At 44.0% G+C, this 27,755-nt stretch overlaps 1 protein-coding gene across 2 annotated transcripts in view; it reads left to right on the top strand.

Moving 5' to 3' along the window:
- LOC140733092 (probable G-protein coupled receptor 139) overlaps positions 1-27,325 on the top strand; it is a 44,346-nt gene extending 17,021 nt beyond the window's left edge. For both annotated transcript variants that reach the window (XM_073055927.1, XM_073055928.1), the window contains exons 2-3: positions 12,171-12,303; positions 23,794-27,325. In XM_073055927.1, the coding sequence (XP_072912028.1) occupies positions 12,225-12,303; positions 23,794-24,770 (1,056 nt within the window). In that variant the 5' untranslated portion in view covers positions 12,171-12,224 and the 3' untranslated portion in view covers positions 24,771-27,325. The remainder of the gene's footprint in view (positions 1-12,170; positions 12,304-23,793) is intronic.
- Positions 27,326-27,755: the final 430 nt, after the last annotated feature.

Below are 27,755 nucleotides of genomic sequence, written 5' to 3'. Positions count from 1 at the left end.
TCCATAAGGCTGTATCGAGGTCTCCCTGCCCATATGTTCTAAGCTCTGGTTAATGAAAGTCAGCATACTGTGTGCCACCATCACCACCCTATCTCCCTGTGCTGCCATCTTCTGGGGTATTTGGACCCGGAGACCAAGGTCCCTTTGTTCCCCAGGATTCCCTCCCGTGTCAAATTGTTGAAATCCAAGTATTCCACACTCCCTGGTTTTCTTGTGATTCAGTTACACATCAGAAAGAATTAATAGATTTGTACAAGGCTGTTGGCTCTGCCTTAATCATGTTTGTAGGCTCTACAGACAGTTTTCTGAGAAAATATGACTTGTCCATATCTCTGGAATTTCTTTGCTGTGAATAATTGTATAATTCAACCAAGCCTGGAGTACAGTCATCAGCAGGGCAGCAGCAATGATTAGGTACACAGTCAATTAGAGAACCACTGTGCATTTTCCACAGGCACCAGTCTGAGAGGGCAGCTTCTCTTGGGTTCATTCAGGTGCAGTGTGTTACTACGGCCATGCACAAACATACATAGAACTGTCCGGGCATTTTTGGCCAATCCCTGGCGTACTGACAGGATAGGTCACCGCGAGGTTCGATGCAGAATGCTGTGTGCAATGATGACTGCTCGATGTAGAGTTATGCGGATAGGGGTAGGGCGGGGAGTGTCCATTTCCCCCTCCCCCCCCCAGAGAATTGAAGTGTTAACCCCATTCACTCTCTTGGACATTGGTTATTTAGAACATTGTTATCTAAAGCTGCCTCTAAGGAGTTTGTACGTTCTCCCCGTGACCGTGTGGGTTTCTTCCTGGTGATCTGGTTTCCTCCCACGGTCCCAAGACGTACCGGTTGGTAGGTTAATCGGTCATTGTGAATTGTCCTGAGATTAGGCTGGCGTTAAGTTGGGGGATGCTGGACTGTGGGGCTCAAAGGGCCAGAAGGACCTGTTCTGCAATGTATCTCAATAAATAAATGGCAGCTATTATAGAACATAGAACAGCAGGCTCACAATGTTGTACTGAACTAATTAAACCAGTGACACTTAATCCCTTCTGTCTGGACATGGTCCACATCCCTCCGTTCCCTACATATACAAAAAGTAGTGGATACAGCCCAGTCCGTCACAGGAAAAGCCCTACGCCATCATTGAAGACATTTCCAAGGAACGCTGCCACAAGCTAGCAGGATCCATCATCGAGGATCTCCACCATCCAGGCCATTCTCTCTTCTTGCTGCTGCTATTGGGAAGAAGGTGCACCACCAGGTTCAGGAACAGCTATTACCCCTCAATCATCAGGCTCCTGACCCAGTGTCACTCGCCCCGTCACTGAAATGTTCTACAACCAGTGGATTCGCTTTCAAGGATTCTACAACTCGTGTTCTCAGTATTGTTTGTTTATTTATTTATTTTCTATCTATTTGTTTGTAATTATTATTTGTTTATTTTGTAATTGCATGGTTGTTTTATGCAGTCATTGTTTATCCATCTTTAAGTCTGTGTTCGTAGTTTGTTTATTAACTCTATTTGTGTTTCTTTGTATCTACTATGAACGCCCACAAGAAAATAAATCCCAGGGTAGTAAATGGTGACATAACATACTTTGAAAATAAGTTTACTTTCTCAACTGTTAATATCTAAGAGCCTCTTTCTGCTGCTGTCTGTAAGGAATTTCTACGTTCTCCCCATGACTGTGTAGGTGTGGTTTCCTACTACAATTCAAAGGCATAGTTGGTCATTATATATTGTCCCATGATTAGGTAAGGGTTAAATCAGAAGTTGCTGGGCAGAGAGGCTCGAAGAGCCAAAAGGGCCTATTCTGCACTGCATCTCAATGAATACCGAAAATAAAAAGTGCCTCTATTGTATCTGCATCCAGTAGTGTCCCCGGCAGCACAGTCCAGGCACCCACATACTCTGTGTAGAAAATAAACTTGGCCTGGGCATCTCCTTTGAACATTCCTGCTCTTCCCATTAATGTACGACTTCTCGGGTCACTCTTTCAATCCTAGGGGAAAAAATACCGGCTCCCTACTCTATCGATACCCCTCATAATTTTATAAACTTCTATCAGCTCTCCTGTCGGCCTCTGTCGCTCCGGAATAAACAACCCAAGTTTGTTCATTTTTTAATATCGCATTTGTAGAAAATTCAATCAATCTGCACTTTGACAAATTCAAGTTCATTGCTATCATATAGATGCATAGAAAGAGTATAAATGCCATGAAAATTAGCTTTTGCTTGCAGAAGCACAGTGCAGTACAAATGTGATGAACAGAGGTAAAATCAGCATAAATTGCACATAACTTATACACGTGCAGAAATAAACACCAATGTGCATTGAAAGAGAGAGAAAAAAAGAAAAATAATCTGAGACAGTGTTAGGGTCTTACAGGGCTATTCAAGAACCTACTGGTGGTGGGGAAGAAGCTGTTGTTGAACTTAGAAGATTCCTGCCTGATGGCAGCATCGATAAGAGGGCATGGCCAAGATGATGGACTCCCTGATGATGGATGTTGCCTCTTGTGGGTGTCCTTGATGGTGGGGAGAGCTGTACCCATGCACCTAGTAGTGACTGAGTCCAGCACTCTCTCTAGCCTTCTGTGTTCCTGTGCTTTGGAGTTTCCCCACCAGGTCAAGATGTAAACGAAGTGAACATCGGCAGAGGTTTGTCAGAGTCATCAGTGAAATGCTAAATCTCCTTAAACTTGTAAGAGAGACAGTGTTTCTACTTTCTCTTACATAGATTTGACCATTGTGCTTGAGTCTATGTGTTGGACCCAGTATAGGCCCTCTGAGTTGTTGACATCCAGGGACTTAAAGGTGCTCATCTTTTCCATCATCGGTCCTTCATTGAGGATTGGAGTGTGTTCTTCTATCTTCTCCTTCCTAAAGTCCAGAGACAGTAGCTTGGTCTTGCTGATGTTGAGTGCAATGCTGTTGTTGGATCACCCGGCGATCTGTCAACAATGGTCTTATCAGCAGTTGGAACTGGACCTGTGCTTGACCACACGGTGGAAGATATCAAGAGAGCAGAGTGGAGGGTTAAATGTGCAGTCCCGAGGTGCTTCCTGCCTCGATGGTGAGTGAGAAGGAGATGATGCTTCCGATCCACTCTGATTGCGATCTCCCGGTGAGGAAGTGGAGGATCCAGTTGCCAGAGGAAGGTACAGATGCCCAGTTCTTGGTGGAGCTTGACGATAAGTGTTAAGGGGATAATGATGTTGAAAGCCAAACTGTAGCCTACGTGCATGCTCTGGTTGTCCAGATGGTCTGGTGCAGAGAGATAGCATCTGCTGTAGATCTATTGTGGTGATAGGTGACATTAACTAGGCACATTGCTGTTGAGTGATTCTATGGATTAATTCCGCTTTTTCCAGCTCAGGAAATGGTTGACTGTAAATCGCTGTGGGCCATCTGAGGTTGTGAAAAGATGATGCTGAAGTTAACTGTTTTCTTTAATTGATTTCAAACTGTTCCCCCTCAATGCTATGGTGCCTGTCTAAACCAGACCACTTAGCAGTGGATTATACAAAGGCCCTTTTGGAATTAGCAGCCTCCAGTTCCGTTCATGAGCATGATAATTGGTTGCTAATCAGCCTCTAATGCAATCCGGATGCTTTTATTAAAAATCATTACCTGACAAACAAAGTTGAGATTTTATGCCGTGGAAGGAACTCTGTACCAGTTCCATTCAGTAACTGGCCAAGGTTTGTAAAGTATCTGCTTTGACAGCACGGTAGAACCACCTTCATCAGGATGTTTGGCAACAACACAAGGTGGCTCACCCCCATCCTATCAAGGAGATTGGAGACAGCCATTAAACCTAGTGACGTCCCCATTCAGTAAGTGACTTTGCAGATTGTGTAGTTATATTTCTGCGAGTAGACAAGTGCTTCTGCCACTCTTTATTGGCTCAGGAGGTCCCAAAGCACGTTTTGATGTGGCAGAGCGAGCAGAGCCTCACAATCCTGTTGAAGTAGGTACTTGATGCACCATCAATAACTCTCGGAGACGTGAGGCGAGATATAGGCTCAGTCAGCTGCAAGAGATCCCCACACGACATCCTGGAGACTGAGGGAGGAGCAGTGCCTCCAATCGCCTTTATACAGGGGTCTGTGGGAGGAGCCACAGGAGCAGTCAGCAGAGGGGGGGCGTGTCCAGACAGGTATATGTAGTTCACCACAGTACTATTCTGACGTCTTGTGCCAAATCAGTAGAGTTGGCACCTTCTCCTTGTGACCGCACAGCTTTCCTCTGGGCGCTCCAGTTTCCTCCCTCGTCCCAAAGACATGGGAGCTGATGTGCTTAATTGGCCACTGTAAATTGTTCCTAGTTAACCTTAACTGAGTTTTGCAGGAGCACCATGGAGAGCATCCTGACAAGTTGCATCTCCATCTGGTACGGGAGCAGCCGAGCATCGGACCAGAAGTCCCCACAAAGGACTGTGAGAACAGCTGAGAGGATCATAGGGGTCTCCCTACCATCCTTCAGGGACATTTATCAGGAGCACTCCGTACACAGGGCCCTTAGTATTATCAAGGATCCCACCCGTCCATCCAGCATCCTCTTTGACTTTCTACCATCAGGCAGGAGACCCCAATGCATAAACACAAGAACGGTCAGGATGTGAAACAGTTTCTTCCCCCAGGCTGTTAGGCTTCAGATCTCCTGGCTGCATCTTATTCGAAGTGTCACTGCTTAATCTGTTCTGTACCTTACAATATTTAATATTAATGCACTTTAGTTTGTTATTTATGTCTGATTCATCTGTAGATTCTATCCTTCATAAGATATTGTGTGTTATGTGTACTACTGTGCTTTACACCCTGGTTCGAAGAAACACTGTCTTGTTTCTACACACCTGATATGGTTATTGATGATATATACATTTATATAGTTAAATGACAATAAACTTGACTAGTATCAAGGGAAGTGGTCAATTTTAGTGGGAGCTGTGGAGAGAATAAAAGAATAATCAAAAGCAACACTCACAAGATGCTGGAACTCAGGTCAGGCAGCATCTACGGGAATGAATAAACAGTCAACATTTTGGGCCGAGACCCTTCTTCAGGACTGAGAGGGAAGGGGCAAGATGCCAGAATAAAAGGTGGGGGAGGGTGTGGTGAACTACATACACCTGTCTGGACACGCCCCTCTGCTGACTGCTCCTGTGGCTCCTCCCACGGACCCCTGTATAAAGGCGATTGGAGGCACTGCTCCTCCCTCAGTCTTCAAGATGTTGCGTGGTGGTCTATTGCTGCTAATCGTGGTCTCTTGCAGCTAATAAAAGCCTATCGTTCGTCTCCTGTCTCCGAGAGTTATTGATGGTGCATCAGAGGGGAAGGAGGATAGCTAGAAGGTGATAGGTGAAGCCAAGTGGGTGGGAAAGGTCAAGGGCTGGAGAGGAGGGTATCTGATAGGAGAGGAGAGTGGACCACAGGAGAAAGGGAGGGGAGAGGGATAGGCAGGTGAGAAGAAGTAAAAGGTCAGCATGGGGGAGGGGGGCTGATTTTCATTCACCAGAAGGAGAAATTGATTTTCAGGCCATCAGTTTGGAAGCTCCCCAGATGTTGCTCTCCCACCCTGAGGATGGCCTCGTCTTGGCGCAAGAGGAGGCCACGGATGGAGACGTCGGAAAGGGAATGGGAAAGGAATTAAAATGTTTGCCTACAGCCATTTCATTCTCTGTTACACTTGTGTTCAGAACGAATGTCTCTGAACAGTCATCAATGAGCAGTACTTGTGCTCATGTTCAGAAGGATGAAAATGAATAATCATTCAAGCCACCACCAGGATCTGGGGAGTGGATGAGAACATAAGGAATGTGAACATGCCTTAGCTTGGAGGAAATCAGAAGTCGAACTTCTGATCCTCAATTTGATTTTGAGAAAAGGTGGGGTTCATTCGCCTGCTACTGTCATCTGATTTGAATTAATTAATATAGTTTCCTTCCGATTTTTCTTCAAGTGGATTTGAGTTGGCAGGTTGATGGTTTTTTTTTGGAAATTTGTATGATGTATAGCTCCGGGGTTGTGCTCCCAATGGGTTTCTTTTTTGTTTTTTTTTTCAGTTAGTAGGGGTTCTTTTTTTTCCTTCTTTTTCTTTCAAAAAAATATTCTTAACGCTTTATTTTCTCTTATTATTGATATATTGCTTAGCTTTGTTCATCAGTTATTTGCTAATTTAATTCCTTATTGTACATAATGACATATTGACTTAATGTATCTTTTTTTGTTAATCTTCAATAATAATTAATAAAAAAGATTTTAAAATGAAATGAGAATGTGAGGAGGATAAAAATAAGTTATTGTATGATTACTGTACATTCACTGTAGATTAGGTCAATAATGTATGTTACTGTAAAAGAGACTAGATGCTGACCATGCATCCAGTGCCAACTAGACAATGCTGGTAATGCCATTAAGTTGGTAACACTAATAAAGCATGCTACTGTTAACTAAGTCAGATTGATTATTCTTAAGATGTTAATTAGATTAGTTTGATATGTGTCCCACTATTAACAAGGGTCTGTGTATTAATTATCCTGCTTTTAGCTAAGGAATTGTGAAGCTGTAATTTGATTGTTAACTAGATTAGGTGATAAATTATCTTGCTGTTAAGTATATTAGCTGATAATAAGTCTTTTAACCAGGCTTCTGATAAATTTCTCTTAACCAAGTTACATTAATGATGCATCCTTCCATTCACTAGACTATGTCAATAAGTTATGCTTCTGTTAACTATGTTATTTTTGAGCAATGGTGCTTACGCACATGGTACTGTTTTTCTTAAATGAGATTTGTTTCTGATGAGTTGTTTTAAACTGAGAACAGCCAGGGTTTATGAAGAGTTTATGTATATAATAATAACTTTATTTATGCAACACTCTTCATACAGATGATGTCATTCAAAGTGTTTCACAATGGGATAAAAGTACAAGTATGAAAATGAAATAAATAATGAAAATAAACATGAAAATACAAGACCAAAAGATGTTAGTTAAAAGGGAAGTTAAATAAAAAGTGAGCTGGTATGGAAAAATGTCAACTGAGTCTGCATCCCTTATAGTTTTAGGTATTGAAGTCCACAGTTTAGGAGTGTAGATCAAAAGAGCTGACCTACCAATTATCTTTTGAGGGGGATTGTTTAAATTTAAGAGAATGGCAGAAGAAGACCTGAGAATTTGGGCAGGATTATAAAACAAAAATGATTATGTGATGTACTCCAGTCCCAAACCATTAAAAGCTTTAAAAACAAGAAAGATAACTTTTAAATCAATTCTAAAACAAAATTACATACAGCCAAGCAGAGTAGCTAGTATGTGAGGGATGCTGGTTTGAGTTTGAAGTCTACCAGTGGTGTTCTGAATGAGTTGAAGTTTGTCGGTAAGTCAGGAAAAAGAGGCATTGCAGCAATCTGGTCTATTCAATATGAAAGCGTGAATTTGTTTCTCAGCATCAATATCTGACAGAGATGGATGTACCTTTGCAATATTTCTTGATGTAGAAGTGCTGTTCAGGTCACTTTATGTGGAATTTAAATTCAAATCTAAATCAAGGATAACACACAGGCTAGTTACTTCTGTTTTACAAGGGGAGCCAAGTTACCAAGTTTATCAAGGAGTTTTATCGCTTTTGGCTTTGAGACCGACCAAAAGTATCTCAGTGTTATCGTCATTTAGGAAATTATTGCTCATCCATTTGGTTACTGTAGCCATAGCAGAAGATGGGGGTGTTATTATTGTCAGTCTCAATTGCCAGTCATCTGCATTCCCATTATTAGCAAAAGCACAGTGCATTACACATGTGATGAACAGAGTAAAATCAGCATAAATTGCACATAACTTATACATGTGCAGAAATAAACACGAATGTACATTGACAGAGAGAGAGAGGGGGGGAGAGAGAGAAGGAGAGAGAGAGAGAGAGAAGTTTATGTTCTCTAATTATCTCTCCTAAGGGGAGCATGAATAGGAGAAGAGTAAGGGACCCAGACAGCTTCTTTGAGCAACACCAAAACATACATTCTATCTCTTAGAAAATTGGCCTCCAAGTCACTCAAAAGCAAATTTCTCTCTAAGGTATATGAACAAAACCAATTAAGGGTACTACCGGAGTTACCAACCGTTGTTCTCAAGGCAGTCTCAGATAATGCTGTGTCAATTGTGTCGAAAACAGCACTTAGATCTAGAAGAATGAGAACTGAGACTCTATTGACGTTTGTGCTGAGCCTAAGGACGCAGTCCATTTTGGTAAGGGCCGTATCCATGCTGTGGTTTGATCTAAAACCTGACTGAAACTTTTCTAGAATATTGTTCTCATTCGGAAAGTTGTTGAGTTGGTTGAAATGACTTTCTCAACAATCTTGCTCAGGAAGGGAAGATTCATACAGGCCTGTAGTTAGCTAGTACCTCACTATCAAGGTTTGGCTTTATTAAGTAGGGGTTTGACATCCAGTTCCAAGGTATGTATGAATACTTTTCCTAAGAGAATTGATAACACTATTTTTAAAAAAGACATTAAAACATGTGGTAGGGACAGGGTTGAGACAGCAAGTAGACAATTTACTCTTTGCTACAATTTTATTGAGTTCCAAATTGGAAATACTAGTAAATTGTTGCATGCTTCCCATCTTTTTAGAAGGTTGGCTGCAGAAGTTACCAGGATCAGCAGCTATACTCTCCCTAATGGAAGTTATTTTGTTGATAAAAATATTATGAATTCCTCACATTTTGTGGCAAATGCCTAACTGAGAACGTAGGGTGGGGCAGGGTTCAGCAGTCAGTTTAAAGTTGAGAACAATGTTCTTGAATCATCACTGTTCTGTGTAATAATCTTGGAAAAACTGACTCGTCTTGCAAAGTGTTAATGTAGTCTAGTTTTCCCTGAAAGCGTTTTAATAGACTTCAAGTCCAATTTCCCTCCATTTTCTCTCAGCTTCTCTGTGTGATCTCTTGAGTTTGTGGACAGAATTGTTTAATATTGTATGAAGTGGTTCCTTTTTGGCCCTGATTGAGGCCACTGTGCTTAATATATTTGCGAAGTTATTGTTGAGAGAATCAACCACTTCAGTTAATGAGCAGATTGGGTCACATGGGACAGATAAATTAGTCACCTCTGAGAATTTAAGTTGTGTTGCAGCATCAAGAAACCATTTTTTTCTTAAACTGTAATTTATTTTGTGGTCTTGGTTCCAGGTCAGAGGGCAGTGGAAAGTACACAAAAAATTATCAGAGAGTGGTATCAGACAGAGGCATTAATACCACTTAACCCTTTTTCTGATACTAGGTTAGATGTATTTCCAAGTTGATAGGTGGGCTCAGTGACCTGCTGGGTGAGATCTGGGCCGTCTGGTAAGCTTGTGAATTCGCAACCATAGAGTTTGCAATTTTCAGATTATTAATATGAATATTGCAGTCACCAAAGATGAGAATCCTTTCATTGTTCAATATAACAGAGGATGAGAATTGCAAGAGAAAGCAGGCATTGGATTCAGGAGGTCATGAGTCAGGGAGCTCCAAGACAAGACTGAAGACTTTGCGTTTCTGATTCCTGAAGCATGCTAAATGACAAAGAGGGAAAGTGCTTGAAGCAGCAATGTTGTCATTTCTCCCGTTTCTTCAACGTGTTGTGGAAACAGTCAATGTCTTCCTCTTCATGCACAGCAAATGCTTAACTGTGGTACAGAAGGGTGTGGGGGAGAAAACAAATCTTCAGAGATGAAGTTTAAAAAACATTGCTATGAAAATTTAACATTACGTGTTTTGGAGTCATCAGACTTCCAATATAACTCGGAGTCCTGCCATGTGCAGAAGTTCGCTGATGACACGGCCATAGTGGGGTGCGTCAGGAATGGACAGGAGGAGGAGTATAGGAAACTGATACAGGACTTTGTGATATGGTGCAACTCAAACTACCTGCGTCTCAATATCACCAAGACCAAGGAGATGGTGGTGGACTTTAGGAGATCTAGGCCTCATATGGAGCCAGTGATCATTAATGGAGAATGTGTGTAGCAGGTTAAGACCTACAAGTATCTGGGAGTACAGTTAGACGAGAAGATAGACTGGACTGCCAACACAGATGCCTTGTGCAGGAAGGCACAGAGTCGACTGTACTTCCTTAGAAGGTTGGCGTCATTCAATGTCTGTAGTGAGATGCTGAAGATGTTCTATAGGTCAGTTGTGGAGAGCGCCCTCTTCTTTGTGGTGGCGTGTTGGGGAGGAAGCATTAAGAAGAGGGATGCCTCACGTCTTAATAAGCTGGTAAGGAAGGCGGGCTTTGTCGTGGGCAAAGGAATGGAGAGTTTAACATTGGTAGCTGAGCGAAGGGCGCTGAGTAGGCTACGGTCAATTATGGAAAACCCTGAACATCCTCTACATAGCACCATCCAGAGACAGAGAAGCAGTTTCAGCGACAGGTTACTATCGATGCAATGCTCCTCAGACAGGATGAAGAGGTCAATACTCCCCAATGCCATTAGGCTTTACAATTCAACCGCCAGGACTTAAGAACTTTTTTTAAAGCTATTATTAATGCTTTTTGAGATAGTGATTTAGATGCATATCATATTTTTTACTGAGTTAAGTATTGTATGTAATTAGTTTTGCTACTACAAGTGTATGGGACATTGGAAAAAAGGTTGAATTTCCCCATGGGGATGAATAAAGTATCTATCTATCTATCTATCTATTTAAGACAGCTGTGAGTCAATAGCCTTTCTATTGACATAGGAAGAACACGTTGGAGTTTTGCCCCTTTGATATACAGTCCTGTGCAAGACACTACAGGTCTCAACCCAATACATAGACTGTATTCTTTTCCATAGATGCTGCCTGGCCTGCTGAGTTCCTCCGGCATTTTGTGTGTCTTGCTTGGCTTTCCAGCATCTGCAGAATTTCTCTTATTTGTGATACAACCCTGAGATTCGTCTTCTTGACAGCTACAACACAAAAAAAAACACCTTAGAAATGTTTAAAGAAAAACCCCACACAAAAAGACCATCAGACATGTGAAAAAAAAAGAACAAATTGCACAAACAGCAAGAAACAAATAACACACAGAGCATTAAACATCAAACCGTGCATTTGGTCCCTCTGGTTCCTGCCCTCTTTCCCTTTCTTCCATGGTCCACTGTCTCTTCCAATTAGATTCCTTCTTCTTCAGTCCTTTACCTCTTCTACCAATTCCATCCCAGCTTCTTACTTTATATCTTTCCCCCTCACCTGGTCTCACTTGTCACCTGCCAGCTTGTATTTCCTTCCCTCCCCAACTCCTTATTCTGGCTTCTAAACCCTTCCTACCTTCCTGTCCAGTCCTGTTGAAGAATCGTAGCTGGAAACGTCGACTGTTTACTCCCCTCCATTGATGCTGCCTAACCTGTTGAGCCAACGTTTTCTGTGTGTTGCTTGATCTTCCTTGGTTTTGATGTTTTAGGAAAGATAGAGAATGAGGTAAAGCAGTGGTGGGGTGGGGGGGGGTAGTTGCACTATAAATCAGGGACAATATCACAGCTGCACTCAGAGGGCACATAATGGACAAGTATTCCCTCTAAGTTGAGCGGGTGCGTGGCCACACAGTTACTGAAATACTCACACGCGCGTACCTTTTGTTAACACAGCTGTAACTCTCTCTTATATAGTGTTAATATAATTTTGAAATCTATGTTAATATAATTGTGAGATACCATGTAATTAATTATGTGTCAATGAATATAACCATCATTTTTCTCAATAATGCACATGCCACAACATTTTAAAGCTTCTGCATATTTACATTGTCAGGGTTTCAAGTTCCAGCAGTGTTACAGAGTATTCAGAGTATCCTTATTACACAAAAAAAAATTAAAGTATGACGCAACTTGCAGGCAGCGTAAGAGTTTTGCTGCTCAGAGTAATAGTTGGTCAACTATGCAGCCATCAGGGGGAATACTAACAGAGGGCCCATCACTGAGTCAGTGGAGGTACAACTAAAAATAAGAAAGGTGTCAGCCAGGACTTTTAACTCTGTTTCATCCACTTTAGGAACTTAAGATGCTATTCCTGATTGCACCTAGACTTGAAAACAAAACAAGGCTTAAGTTTGTATCTCTTTGCGCAAGCCTCAGCCTGTGTAGCTGCTGGGATCCAAACGTTATATACCTTGCATTAACACTGAATCATGTTCCTTTCAGTGAATCAAGTGCCTTGAGTAGTTCCTGAAGAGGGAAGCTGCCTGCCTGCCAGATATGACTTCCAGCCTGTCTGATCCCTTTGTCACCGTACAGAAAATCTATTACCCTTCATTGTGCGCCATTGGAATCCCAGGTAAGTCCTGTTGTTTGGCACCTAACGAAGCATTACAAAAGTCGAGACAAGCGATTCAGGAAAATTAAGGGTGAGAGAGTTAGAAGTAGGCCTTCCCTATGGATTATAAACTAGGAACACGGAGACACAGTCTGGGTGGGTTGAGTTCAGTCTGTGGGAAGGAAGGAACCGTTGACATTTTGGGTCGAAACCATGCATCGGGACAAACTATCAACCTCTTTGTTATAAATGTTGTTACAGATAAAATGTCCCATCCCAAATCATTAACTTGTCTAAAGCCACATGTGCAGCAGCTTGGCTCTGCAATGTTTGCAGGTCTTCCTGGGTCTGGCAGAGTGGCAGTACACTTTCATCAAAGTGACATCAGGTTCAAAAGGTCGAGAAAAGACTGAGAACAATTTCCTGTGGTGGGGTACCCAAAGGGAGATGGAACTAGAACTAAAACTTGATTGATACCCATGATGGAAAATGAGGACATTCAGCATAATAGGCCCATGCTGACCCGTAGCAGAGTAATCCCACCAGACCCAATCCTTCCATTTGACCCATCCTCTCCTTTCTCGGTAGCCCTTTGAGTTATTCTCTTGCACATGACCACCACCTCCCTTGGCATTCTTTTGCCACTTACTTATACTGAGGGGCAATACATGGTGACCAGTTAACCCATCCACATGTCTTTGGGAGGATACCAGAAATGCAGGGGAAACATGTAAACTCCACATAGATTGCACCGGAGGTGGGGGAGTATCATTTCTGATGTCTGTGAGTGTGAAATCGTCAATTCTTTTCTGAAGGGCTCTCAAAATTTCCGAGGCTGCAATGGATGGATATTTATTAGGTGAGAGTGTTAGATGATGTAGGTCAAAGGCAAATGGATGCTCTTGAGCAGTCAAATCTGAGATGGAAAATTAATAGGTGTAAATATCACCAATAGTTTCTCCTGGTCCAGCCACGTGGATGCTGTGGTCAAGAAACATAACAGCGTCTCTACTTCCTCAGAACTCTGAGGAAATTCAGCATGTCCCCAGTGACTCATTACCAATGTTTATAGATGCACCACAGAAAACATCCGATCCAAATGCATCACACCCTTGATATAACAACTGCTCTGCCCACGACTGCAAGAAACTGCTGAAGAGTTCTGAATGCAACCCAGCCCATTACACAGACTCTGACTCTGTCTACACATCTCATCGTCTTGGGAAGGCAACCTAATTATGGACATTGGTCATTCTCTCCTCTCCAAACGGGCAGAAGATACAAAAGCTTGAAAGCATACACTACCAGACTCGAGGACAGCTTCTACCCTACTGCTATCAGACTCTCATATGCTAAAAGATAAACTCTTGAACTCTAATCAGCCAGCCTACCTTGTTCTGAGGCATGCCCTTAGTTTGTCTATGCGCGCTACACTCTCTCTGGAACTGCAACTCAGTGTTCCGCATTTTCTTTTTACTACACCAGTCTACAGTGGATTCTAGTTCACTGAGCCAGCAATTAGTCAGGTAAGCTGCTTACTTGGAACAACTCTTGAGGAACAAAACCAAAATGAAAAAAACCAGCTAAGAGCTGGAAAGGTGATTGGCGAAAGTGATACAGAGCTGGAGAAGGGAAAGGATCATGGGACGGGAGGCCTCGGGAGAAAGAAAGGATCCTTTCCCTTCTCCAGCTCTGTATCACTTTCGCCAATCACCTATCCAGCTCTTAGCTTCATCCCCCCCACCCCCCCGGTCTTCTCCTATCATTTCGCATTTCCCCCTCCCCCCACTACTTTCAAATCTCTTACTATCTTTCCTTTCGGTCAGTCCTGATGAAGGGTCTCAGCCTGAAACTTCGACAGTGCTTCTCCTTATAGATGCTGCCTGGCCTGCTGTGTTCCACCAGCATTTTGTGTGTGTTGCTGATCGAAAATTGTATGAAGGCAGTCCATTATCTGCACCAGATGTCTATGCTAATTTTGGTGATTTGGTGGGGTTGTCCGTTGACAGGAAAACCTGTGTGGGAGAGCTTTTAAAGTGGGAAAGCCGCTGGACTGGGGCAGTTCCACTCCCTCAACACTCAGAAGTCTGTGTGCAGTGGTACGAGTAGTCATCACAATAGGGATATTCCTTCATTGCTGTGGATGGCCGTGACTTCTGCTGTGCCTCGTTTTGCCCTTCACTCTTCACAGAACCGCGTTCTTGGCCGTTGGATCTCACTGTAGATCTCTTCTGCACGTCCTGTGGAGATGACTTAATTTATCAACTGTGGTGAACTACATATACCTGTCTGGACACGCCCCCCCCTGCTGACTGCTCCTGTGGCTCCTCCCACGGACCATGGCTCCTCCCACAGACCCCGGTATAAAGGCGATTGAGGCCTGAGCCCGGCCCTCAGTCTCCAGGATGCAGTATGGTGGTCAATTGCTGCTTGTTATTTCTTCAGTTCAATAAAAGCCGATATCTCGCCTCACGTCTCGGAGAGTTATTGATGGTGCATCACCAACAAAAGACCACAGCAGCATACACCTGATAAATGCCTCCGTCGATTACTATTAGGAACTAATACACAATCTTATAGTACTGTAGAGGGCTAGGGTGTGTTCTAATTTGTTTCATGTTTCATTTAAATACGTAACCTGTTACTCAGTTAAACGGTAGTTTGTCTTTTTTTATACCTTCTTAATTAGTTCCATGAAACTTTGGCTAATTGGGCAGCCGCTAAATTGGGCCAAAATGTACCAGTCCCGATGTGTCCTAATTAACCGGAGTCCACTGTAAATGTGCATGGAATAAATAGCATACGAAGAAAAGATTTTTCACTGTATCCCAACACATTTAAACAAATCAGTTTATTATCATCACACGTTACAGGGAAGAACTTTGTTTTACTTGTCAGCCATACAGTTCATTTCGTGACATCGTTACGTCAAGGCTGGACAAGGAAACGGCAATAACAGAGTGCCACGTAAAGAGTTAATTACAGAGGAAGTTCAGTACAGGTAGAAAATGAGGTGCAAAGCTACAACAAGGTAGATTGTTAAGTCAAGAGTCTACCTTATATTAGGGGATTTTTCTATAGTATAATAGTGAAATAGAAACTGTCTTTCAGCCTGGTCGTACATGTGGCAATAGTAAAGTAATTCCAATGGAATGGGGGGCCACGTTCCATACTGTAACAATTCCAAGAAATGGGGGTTGAAGGTCAGATTAGCTGAGTAGGGCCTGAACGGGCCAGAGTGGTTGAAAGGTCTGCCTGCCTTCATTATTTGCAACTTTCACCATCTACTGTTTTCTTTGCCACACATTGTGTGTGACTTCATTCTGATCTCCATGGTGAGTCATATCCTGCTCTGCTCGCACAGAACTATATAAACTGTTTTCTTGATTTCACAGAATGTCACCCATTTTGTGATTCAATTATATAATTGTGGATTTTCTTGCTCTTCTCTGGCATCTTGTTTTCTTTGGAACGATGTCTTGGATGACGGTTGCCAACTATTCAGGGTCCACCCAGGCTCCCTGCAAAGAGTAACAAACATCATGACAACAAGACAACAAAATGTAGCTAATTTAAAGAGGACCTCTTTTATATTTGTGTTTGCTGCTGTTAAATATTGGGGAGGGGGAAAATTCCCATTTGATTAACAGGGTGAGAAACATCCTATTGGTTTAATGAGCTACTTTTCCCCAATTGCTCGGGAAGATGGGACTCCAGCAGGATGGAGATATCGAGTGACCGGTGATGGACGTGTGGAAGTGAGGGCTTTGAGCCAAGAGGTCATGTGATAGTGTGCCCATGCAGGCTGACACTATGGAGACTTGGAAGAGCTAATCATGGTCTCATGACTTGGTGAGATGTCAAGCCGTGCTTCAGACAGTCACATTCAACATAAGTGTGCTGTGGGATAGACATTCTTGAAGGCTGTCTCACCAATACTGCTGATTAGGCCTGGTCTGCTGTGAACAAATGTCTGTCCTTAAGAGGACAAATTTAGGAGCCCTAGAAGATCTTCCATTACCTGGGACCTTTTGCAAAGCTGGAACTGATCTTTAGAACCTGAGATGATCCAGGAATGACCTCCATTGGGAACTCTGTAGCCTACAGGACTCAATACAAAATTCTCCAGCATCAGAGACCTCGTAAACATGAGAAATTCTGCAGATGCCCACATTTTCTTTCTCTCTGCATCAGAAATGGTCTTTTATCTGCTATTAATTTGTTCAATTTTTTTTGGTACAATCTAACCTGCTGTGCATGTTCCACAGCCTTACCATCAACAACATTAAAAATACAAAGAAGTTTATTCTAACTTACCCCCTTAATCGCCAAGCTAGATCATCTGGTCTCACCCTACCAGAGATAATCCTTTCATCCCACCCCCATCTCCTCCTTCACTTTGTCGGCTACCTATAGCACACTAGCTTGCTCCTTCCCTTTCTTAGTATGCATGAGAAGACACCAGATCTGAAACAGAACTGATTTTCTTTCCGCAGATGCTGCTTGATGAATGTTACTGGCATTTTCTGTTCTTACTACAAAAGCAGGGTTGCCCACCGACTGTGCAGGCCCTTAACAGCACCCTCTCCTGTTTTCGTTCCTGCAGTAATTATTCCACCTAAGCCTGAAAGGGGTAGGGCATACAATAGGTTTGCCATAGATCGGGTGGCATCTTGGTGACAGGAGATACTGCCACTGTAAATAACCTCAGATAGTGCTCTGTTCACACTGCACACTTGTGGCCAGTGAAGTTGAGGTCCCTGTAGCCAATCTTCAAATGGTTCAACTTAATATCAGAGAATGTATGCAGTATAGCATACAACCTGAAATTCTTACTCTTCACAGAGAAGCCCACAAAACAAGAAACCCCAAAGAATGGATGACAGGAACAATCAGAACCCCAAAGACCCCCTCGCCCCTCACATGCAAAGGCGGAGAAGCCTCGACCCACCGCTTCACCCCCCCCCCCCCCCCCCACCATGCAAGCAATAGTGAAAGCTTCCAAAGAGGCTTTGACCTAGATGCTATCAGAAACTACAGTCTATAACCCAACACCTTGCTATCTCAGGCAGGCTCTCTCTCTCACCAGCGAGGGAGGGAGAGAGATTGCTGCAGAAACAACATCCAGCCACATTGGCCATGGTGTATGATTTGCTTTGATCTGTGGTAACCTGATCTCTGAGGACACCTTAGAATTAGACAGCACCTTGGTGAGACCATTACTGGTGTGTTGTATGCAGTTTTGGATCACCTTACCAAAGGATATACTTGCAGTGGAGGGTCACCTGAATGAATCCTGAGATGAAAGGACAGTCCTGTGATGAGATTAGGTTGACTGGTTTCATATTAGGCAGTGTTTAGCAGGCATAGACCAGACGGAGTTGGGATTAGGGCAGCAGATCTTCTTTCCTAGAAGATACTATGCTTTGTCCAACAGTCTGGGGGGCTTCAAGGCCACAATTCACAAGACTAGTTTTGAAATATTTAAATTATATTAGTGTAGGATTGATGTCAGTGGGCTGAAGGGCTGGATTCCATGCTATTTTACTCATGTTTTACTTAATTGCTTGAATTGAAATGCCCCAGCTACTGTGGTGATGTCCAATCCAATATTCCTGACCTATGGTATAGAACTTCTCCTGTTACTCCAGCATCTTAACCAGTTCACTCCTCAGAGTGCTTCAGATTGTCTTAACTTGCCTCAGTGGCTCATTGCTAACTTTGCAGAAAGACAGTGGACTCTGGTTAATTGGGACATCGGCTAATCCGGACAGCCACTTATTTGGGACAACTCTTAAAGAACAAAACTGATCAAGAGAATAGCCGGAAATCCTTTTGTTTATTTTGGACACTATACTGTTTAATTGGAGAAGGAGACTGTTACTGAACAGCTTCCAACTAGCATCAGACATGTGCACTTGCATGGACTTTAGACTCTACGCTGTGCTTAAAGCAAACAGTTTATAAGTAGCATCAGTTGTATGTGTTTGTGTTTAAAAAGGAATGATTTTTGTCACTGATAGTTTGCAAGTAATAAACAGTAAGACAATTCAGAACTGTTTTGCTCACTGTGATTTCAAGCATTTAGGCTTGGAGATGCCAGAAACAGCCTGGAGTGAAAATGAAATGATTTCACTACTTCAGTAAATTAGGGTTATGAAGAATTTGAATGTATCAACAATCATTTTGAATGTTGCAATGAAAATGAGGATTTGGAGGAAGCAATTGTTGAAAATTGTATGACGGTAGTCCATTAACTATATGTCTGTGCAGATTTTGTTCATTTACAGTCTATCAGAAGAACACAGTGGCATAACTCCTCCATTGATAACTATAGGGAACTAATACACAGTTTTATAGTACTATAGTAGTACTGGTAGTGTTCTAATTTGTTCTTTTACTTAAATACATAGAAACATGGAAAACCTACAGCACAATACAGGCCCTTCGGCCCACAAAGTTGTGCTGAACATGTCCCAATCTTAGAAATTACTAGGCTTACCTATAGCCCTCTATTTTTCTAAGATCCATGTACCTATCTAAAAGCCTTCTAAAAGACCCTATCGTATCTGCCTCCACCACCATCGCTGGCAGCCCATTCCACGCACTCACCACTCTCTGAGTAAAAAACTTACCCCTGACATCTCCTCTGTACCTACTCCCCAGCACCTTAAACCTGTGTCCTCTTGTGGCAATCATCTCAGCCCTGGGAAAAAGCCTCTGACTATCCACATGATCAATGCCTCTCATCATCTTATACACCTCTATCAGGTCACCTCTCATCTTCCATCACTCCAAGGAGAAAAGGCCGAGTTCACTTAACCGATTCTCATAAGGCATGCTCCCCAGTCCAGGCAACATCCTTGTAATCATGAGGAAATCTGCAGATGCTGGAAATTCAAACAACACACACAAAATGCTGGTGGAACACAGCAGGCCAGGCAGCATCTATAGGGAGAAGCGATGTCGGCGTTTCGGACTGAGAACCTTCGTCAGGACTAACCGAAAGGAAAGATAGTAAGAGATTTGAAAGTAGTGGGGGGAGGGGGAAATGCGAAATGATAGGAGAAGACCGGAGGGGGTGGGATGAAGCTAAGAGCTGGAAAGGTGATTGGTGAAAGTGATACAGAGCTGGAGAAGGGAAAGGATCATGGGACGGGAGGTCTCAGGAGAAAGAAAGGGGGGGGAAGCACCAGAGGGAGATGGAGAACAGGCAAACAACTAAATATGTCAGGGATGGGGTAAGAAGGGGAGGAGGGGCATTAACGGAAGTTAGAGAAGTCCAGGTCCAATGTATAATTCTCCGTAACTTACGCCACCTTCAACGGGATCCCACTAGCAAACGCATTTTTCCCTCCCCCCTCTCTTTCTGCTTTTCGCAGGGATCGCTCCCTACGCGACTCCCTTGTCCGCTCGTCCCCCCCATCCCTTCCCACCGATCTCCCTCCTGGCACTTATCCTTGTAAGCGGAACAAGTGCTACACCTGCCCTTACACTTCCTCCCTCCCCACCATTCAGGGCCCCAGACAGTCCTTCCAGGTGAGGCGACACTTCACCTGTGAGTCTGCTGGTGTGGTATACTGCGTCCGGTGCTCCCAGTGTGGCCTTTTATATATTGGTGAGACCCAACGCAGACTGGGAGACCGTTTCGCTGAACACCTACGCTCGGTCCGCCAGAGAAAGCAGGATCTCCCAGTGGCAACACATTTTAATTCCACGTCCCATTCCCATTCTGATATGTCTATCCATGTCCTCCTCTATTGTCAAAATGAATCCAAACTCAGGTTGGAGGAACAACACCTTATATACCGGCTGGGTAGCCTCCAACCTGATGGCGTGAACATTGACTTCTCTAACTTCCGTTAATGCCCCTCCTCCCCTTCTTACCCCATCCCTGACATATTTAGTTGTTTGCCTGTTCTCCATCTCCCTCTGGTGCTTCCCCCCCCCCCTTTCTTTCTCCTTAGGCCTCCCGTCCCATGATCCTTTCCCTTCTCCAGCTATGTATCACTTTCGCCAATCACCTTTCCAGCTCTTAGCTTCATCCCACCCCCTCCAGTCTTCTCCTATCATTTCGCATTTGCCCCTCCCCCGACTACTTTCAAATCTCTTACTATCTTTCCTTTTGGTTAGTCCTGACGAAGGGTCTCGGCCCGAAACGTCGACAGTGCTTCTCCTTATAGATGCTGCCTGGCCTGCTGTGTTTCACCAGCATTTTGTGTGTGTTGTTGTTTGAACATCCTTGTAATTCTCATTTACACCCTTTCTATGGCTTCCACATCCTTCCTGTAGTGAGGCGACCAGAACTGAGCACAGTAATCCAAGTGGGGTCTGATCAGGTCCTATATAGCTGCAACATTACCTCTCAGCTCCTAAATTCAATTCCTCAATTGATGAAGGCCAATACACCTTAAGCCTTCTTAACCACAGAGTCAACCTGTGTAGCAGCTTTGAGTGCCCTATGGACTCGGACCCCGCTGATCCTCCACACTGCCAAGAGCCTTACCATTAATTCTGCCAACATATTTGACCCACCGAAATGAACCACTTCACACTTATCTTGGTTGAATTCCATCTACCACTTCTCAGCCCAGTTTTGCATCCTATCAATGTCCCGCTGTAACCACTGACAGCCCTCCACACTATCCACAACACCTCCAACTTTTGTGTCATCAGCAAACTTACTAACCCATCCCTCCACTTCCTCATCCAGGTCATTAATAATAATCATGAAGAGTAAAGGTCCCAGAACAGATTCCCGAGGCACACCACTGGTGACCGACCTCCATGCAGAATATGACCCGTTTACAACCACTCTTCGCCTTCTGTGGGCAAGCCACAAAGCTATGTCCCCTTGGATCCCATGCCTCTTTACTTTCTCAATAAGCCTTCCATAATTTTTTTACTCAGTTAAATGGTAGCTAGTCTTTTTTTTATACCTTTTTAACTATTTCCATGAAATTTCAACTAATTAGGGTTGTGGCATAATTGGGCCAAAATGTACCGGTGCCAATGTGTTCCAGTTAACTGGAATCCACTGCAGTAGACAACGCTGTAATTTGTTCTGCACTGTAAACTGACTGAAAATGAAACTAGCAACCCATCGACTAAGCTGCTTTAACTCTTCAAATGAACAGAAAGAGTGGATTAAAACCTCACTGAATAAACAGGGCAACAGTTCATAAGTCACAAATCCAGCAATGCGAATTCAGAAGTTCAGTTACCGTGTTTGGTGTTTAGCGCCTTGGCGTGAAGCAAGTGCAGTGAGATGTTTCCTGAACAAAGACAACATTCCAAATGTGATGAATTGTCCATTCTCAGAGCCAGGACGTCTTCGTTCCCAGCCTTAGTGAGAAGTATTGCCAGAAGAATTAAACAAGCATCTTTTAACCCATCATTAGACTCTTCCAGTGATCTGGATCGCTTGACAGTGACCTCACTCATGTTCACTGCTCTGGGTATAAGAATAGGAATCTATTCTGCAGGTGTTACATCATTTTATAAAAATATAATTTGGCATCTAATTTGTTGATAAAACTGTGACATAAGTAATTTATCAAGATTAACAAACTCCATTAACAGTCTCCTGTTCCGTCCAGCCTATGGATTAGGTGAATTTTGCAATTTAGCAAATCCACTGTTTGCAGTCCAACAGTGAGAACATGGCATTCATAAAGTGAATTTCGTAAGATTAACCGATCAAACTGGGTGTTCCAAATGTTTCCAAACCAACAGAATTATGAAACATTTTATTAAAGGTACGTGTATATATTTATTATTTTTTTAAATAATGGAAGTTCTGCCAAAGTGGGGGAAATCCCTCTTCCTTCACATATCCTGGTAGCACTCCTTCCTTCCCCACTTCTGAAGTGTAGCCAGTTTACTGCAGTTACACAAAACAGAGCTATGCTCTTCTTCCTTTATGCACTTGTGTACGTGCGCTCGCATTTAAACAAACCCGAGTGTGAAAATCAGGGTAATTGTCCCAGAGGGTGAACACGTCCTTTAGAGTGGTGACTCTGCACGCACAAGTTCTTGTATAGACATACGTATATATATCTGTGCACGTGTGTGCTTGCGGGTGTACGTGTTTTGCTGTACATGAGTGTGTTTTACTTATTTGCGCATGTTTGAATGCATATGTACTCTTGCATACTTCCCAGCAAGCAAGGGCCCATGCAACCCAAGCGAGGGGGCATTGCCCAGAAGTGGTGAGGGTGATCTCATTAAGTTTTTTATCAGCCACTTCAAATGAAACTCTGCTGACTGTCTTGGTTAATCTGGAACCTGATTAGAATGTTTAATTATTGTCAATGCAGCTACTGGAAATATATTCTTTAAAGCTGAATTGCAGATTTGATTATAGACACAGAAGCCCTAGATTGGATTAGAAACCTGCGTTATATAACCATGTAACAATTACCGCACGGAAACAGGCCATCTCGGCCCTTCTAGTCCGTGCCGTACACTTTCTCTCACCTAGTCCCACCGACCTGCTCTCAGCCCATTACCCTCCATTCCTTTCCTGTCCATATACCTATCCAATTTTACTTTAAATAAAAAGATCGAACCTGCCTCTACCACTTCTACTGGAAGCTCGTTCCACACAGCTACCACTCTCTGAGTAAAGAAATTCCCCCTCGTGTTATGCTTAAACTTTTGCCCCCTAACTCTCAACTCATGTCCTCTTGTTTGAATCTCCCATACTCTCAATGGAAAAAACATATCCACGTCAACTCTATCTATCCCCCTCATAATTTTAAATGCCTCTATCAAGTCCCCCCTCAACCTTCTACACTCCAAAGAATAAAGACCTAACTTGTTCAACCTTTCTCTGTAACTTAGGTGCTGAAACCCAGGTAACATTCTAGTAAATCTCCTCTGTACTCTCTCTATTTTGTTGACATCTTTCCTATAATTCGGTGACCAAAACTGTACATTAGACTGAGTACAAATACGAAGATGTAATCAAAAGCCCTGATGAGCATGACAGAAATGGGAATGCTGAAGCCAATATACTGGCATGAACAAAATGTATGAAGTAAGGAACTTTGGAGAAATTAATTGTCCACTGCAAGTTGCCCCTGGTGTGTAGGTAAGTCGCAGAGAGTGGGGGAGATGATGGGAAGGTGGAGAGAATTAAACGGGATCAGGTTAATGGGGCTTGGATGGTGGGCCAAATGACCTTTATCTGTGTGGTCGTAGTCTGGGACCACAGAGGGAATATGGAACATACTCCGGCTCCATGGCCGTAGGGGAAAGCACTGGTGGAATCCAAGATAAGTACAAAAGGAGAATGGGATTAGTGGGTTTCCCGTTGGGGTTCAGTGAGTTGGATCATACTGAGCGCAAGTATTGAATGGCCTGCAAACTCTGTGTAATTTAGGATATCAATCATGTTTTTCCTCAAAATCTTCTTACAGTTTTATTTTAAAATATGCATTTTCCTTTGTTGAACCTGTGTTACTGCTATCTTCATGGTGTGTATTCTCTCTCTCTCTCTCCCTGCAGCGAACTTCCTCACCATCTACACCCTCTACAGTAGAAGATGTGGGATGTCCATGGTGGCCAGGCTCTATCTGATCTCGCTGGCCGTTGCAGACTCGCTGTGCTTGTTCTGGGGGGCACTGATTGACCTGAGCCTGGTGTGGCTGGACCCCAGTCCCTTCTGGGTGATCTCCCCGTGGTGTGAGCTGCTGACGGTGCTGGAGTATGGCTCTATCTTCACCTCCACCTGGATTGTGATCACCTTCACCATTGAGCGTTACCTGGTGCTGAGGAGTACTCGGGTCAGACAGCCCGACTCCCAGACTAAAGTGACCATCAGAGTCATAATAAGCGTTGCTGTGGCCTCTCACCTGATCGCTGCTCCAGCCTACTGGATCTACAACTCAGAGTTACTGAACTCCACCGTGCCCAACCAGACTGAGAAGGCGCGCAAATGTACTTACAGTGATAGTTTCTTTTCCACTGCCGTGGTATGGTTTTACACACTGGTCTCAGGGGGTATCCCCTACATCCTCCTCATCCTCTTCAATATCCTCATTGGGCATCAGCTCTACACAGCCTCCAGGATGTTCACTCAGGAGCAGCTGAGGTCGATAAATGGCGTTACCGTGCGGGGCCTGGTGAAAAAATCTATTCTAATCCTCTTTACTATTTCCTTCACCTTCGTCCTCCTGACACTCCCTCGCTTTGTCACCTACTGCATCCTGAGGACAGCCTACAACCGGCCGGACCACAACCGCGACGACTACAACCAGATGATCAACTTCTTTGCGGACATCGGCAACATGATGCAGTGGCTGAACTTTGCCATCAACTTCCTCCTCTACTGCGTCATCAGCAAGTCATTCCGCCAGGAATTCCTTCAGGTCCTGACCTGCAGAACTCAAGCGCCCAGTGCCCCCAATTCTAACACCCAAATGAAGGTCTACAGCATACATTGTGCCTCCATTCAACAGCCTGTAATCACTGCTGGAACCTAGAGCTCACCAGTAGCCAAAAGCTCAGATGGACCAGCCATGTAAACACAGATCAGAGGCTGGGTACCTCATGGCAAGTGACTCACCTCCCAACACCCCAAAGCTTGTTCGCTATTTATAAGGAATAGGTCAGGAGACTAATGGAATACTTGGATGAGTGACCACAAGATACATAAGCAGAACTGGGCCATTCGGCCCATCGGGCCTGCTCCACCATTTCATCATGGCTGATCCATTTTCCCTCTCAGCCCCAATCTCCTACCGTCTCCCCGTTTCCTTCGTGCCCCTGGCCAATCGAAGATCTGTCAACCTCCACCTTAAATATGCCCAATGACTTCGCCTCCACTGCTGCCTGTGGCAATGAATTCCACAGATTCCCCACCCTCTGGCTAAAGAAATTGCTCCTCATCTCCATTCTAAAAGAAAGCCCCTCTATTCTGAGGTTGTGACCTCTGGTCTTGGGCTCCCCCACCATAGGAAACATCCTCTCCACATCCACTCTATTGAGGCCTTTCAACATTTGATAGGTTTCAATGATGTCACCCCTCATTGTGTGGTTCCAATAACTCTTAAGAAGCTGAACGCCATCCGTAAGACCGTAAGTTATAGGAGCAGAATTAGGCCATCTGATCCATCGAGTCTGCTCCGCCATTTTATTGTGGCTCAACCAATTCTCCTCTCAGCCCCAATCTCCTGCCTTCTTCTCGTATCCCTTCGTACCCCGACCAATCAAGAATCTATCAACCTCTGCCTTAAATATACATAAAGACTTGGCCTCCTCACTCTCTTGTCACAAAGAATTCCACAGATTCACCACTCTCTAGCTAAATAAATTCCTCCTCATCTCCTTTCTAGGACACCCCTCTATTCTGAGGTAGTGCAGGAGTCCGGGGCAAAGCAGCCTTGCTGATTGCTATCACATCCATCACCTTTAAATATTTATTCCCACCAAAAGCACACAGTGCTGTGTCACCTACTGAACTTTAATGTACTGCAGATAATCACCCAGGCTTCTCTGATAGCACCTTTTAAACCCATCACCTCTATCCTTTCAGATGCATGAAAGCATGGAGACGTCACCACCTGTAGGCTCCCCTCCAGGCCACATCTTGTCCAGAAGTGGAACTCGAGAGCCACTTCTTCACCAGTGTGTCCAAATGCTGGAATTCCCCATCAGATCAAGCTGCGGAATTGCCTTTATCCTTCACTGGGAGAACTGAGCGGTTCACTTCACACACCCTTCTCAAGAACAATTAAGGATGGCTTTATCATTGGCAGTTGGGAATTCTGAGAGATCCCCAGTCTCCCTGATAGCTACATCTGTGTGACGTGCATCCGGCTGCAGACTGGAGCTACGGGCGGACAGCCTTCAGCTCGTACAAGGGAATGAGGAAGTGGTCAGCGTCAAGGTAGTCACCCCTGAGTTGCAGGAGGCAGATAGCTGGGGGACTTTCATGAGAGGGCAAGGGAGTAGGCAGACAGTGCAGAGTACCCCTGTGGCCATTCCCCTCTATAACACTGAAATGCTTTGGCAATTGTTAGCGGGATGTCCTGCCCAGGAGAGCTCTGGCTCTGTGGCTCAGAAGGGAAGTGGGGGAGAAGCGGAGTGTGGCGGTGACAGGGAACTCAATAGTTAGAGGAGCAGGCAGGAGATATCGTGGATGTGAAAGAGACACTCAGATGGTATGTTGTACCAGGTGCCAGGGTGAGAGACTTCTTGGATCAGGTCCACGTCGTACACAGAGGGTGGGCAGCCAGAAGTCAAGGTACATATTGGTGTCAATGACATAGGTAGGAAAAGGGAGAAGATCTTGAAGAGAGAATATAGGGAGCTGGGTAGGAAGCTGAAAAGCAGGACTACAAGGATAGTAATCCCTGGACTGACACCTGTGCCATGTGCCAGGGAGATTACGAATAGGATGATATGCCAAATGAATGCATAGCTGAGGAATTGGTGCAGGAGGCAGAGTTTCAGATTTTTGGAACAATAAAATCTTTTCTGGGGAAGGTATAACCTGTACAAGAACATCACAGATTGCACTTGAACTTGAGGGGCACCAATATCCTTGCAGGCAGTTTGCCGGAGCTGCTGGGAGTGTTTAAATTAGTTTGGCAAGGGGGATGGAACTAGAGTGATATGTCAGAGGATGGGACAGTTGGTCTACAGGTAGAGAGACTGTGAGGAAGGATAGGCATTTGATAGAGCAAGTTTACAGTCAGCGCGATGAACTGAAGTGTGTCTATTTTAATGTAAGAAGTATCAGGAACAAGGGTGATGAACTTAGATGATGGGGTCAGTACATGATGTTGTGGTCATTACAGAGACTTGGCTGTCACAAAGGCTTTTGGGTGTTCTGGGGTTTAGATGGTTCAAAAGGGACGGGGAGGTGAAAAAGGTGGGGGAGAGCATTGATAATCAGGGATAGTATCACAGCTGTAGAAAGGGAGGACATTGTGGTGGGATTATCCACTGAGTGTGGGTGGAAGACAAAAACAGGAAGTGAGCAGTCACTGTGTTAGGAGTATTCTATAGACAACATCTCCCCCCCCCCCCCCCCCCCACCGCCTCCCAAATAGTAACAGAGACACTGTGGTGCAGATTGGGAGACACATTCTGGAAAGGTGCAAAAATAACAGGGTTGTTGCCGTGGGTCACTTCAACTTCCCTAATACGGATCGGCTCCTCCTTAATGCAAAAGGATTGAATCGGGTGGAAGTTGTTCGCTGTGTCCGGGAAGGATTCCTGACTCGGTAGCAGACAGACCGACTAGACGAGAAGCCATGTCAGATTTGGTGAGAGGTCGGGTATCAGACCTCTTAGTGGGAGAACATTTTGGAGATGGTGACCACAACTCTCTGACCTTTACTGTAGCCTGGCACAGGGGTAGGAGTAGATAGTATGGGAAAATACTTAACTGAGTTAGAGGGAATTATAATTCTATTAGGCAGGAACTGGGGAGCATTAATTGGGAACAGATGTACTCGGGG

The sequence above is a fragment of the Hemitrygon akajei genome, chromosome 9 (assembly GCF_048418815.1).
Source record: "Hemitrygon akajei chromosome 9, sHemAka1.3, whole genome shotgun sequence".
Lineage (NCBI taxonomy): Eukaryota > Metazoa > Chordata > Chondrichthyes > Myliobatiformes > Dasyatidae > Hemitrygon > Hemitrygon akajei.
Note: the sequence above shows the minus strand (reverse complement) of the source record. Positions and strands in the feature narration are given on the sequence as shown.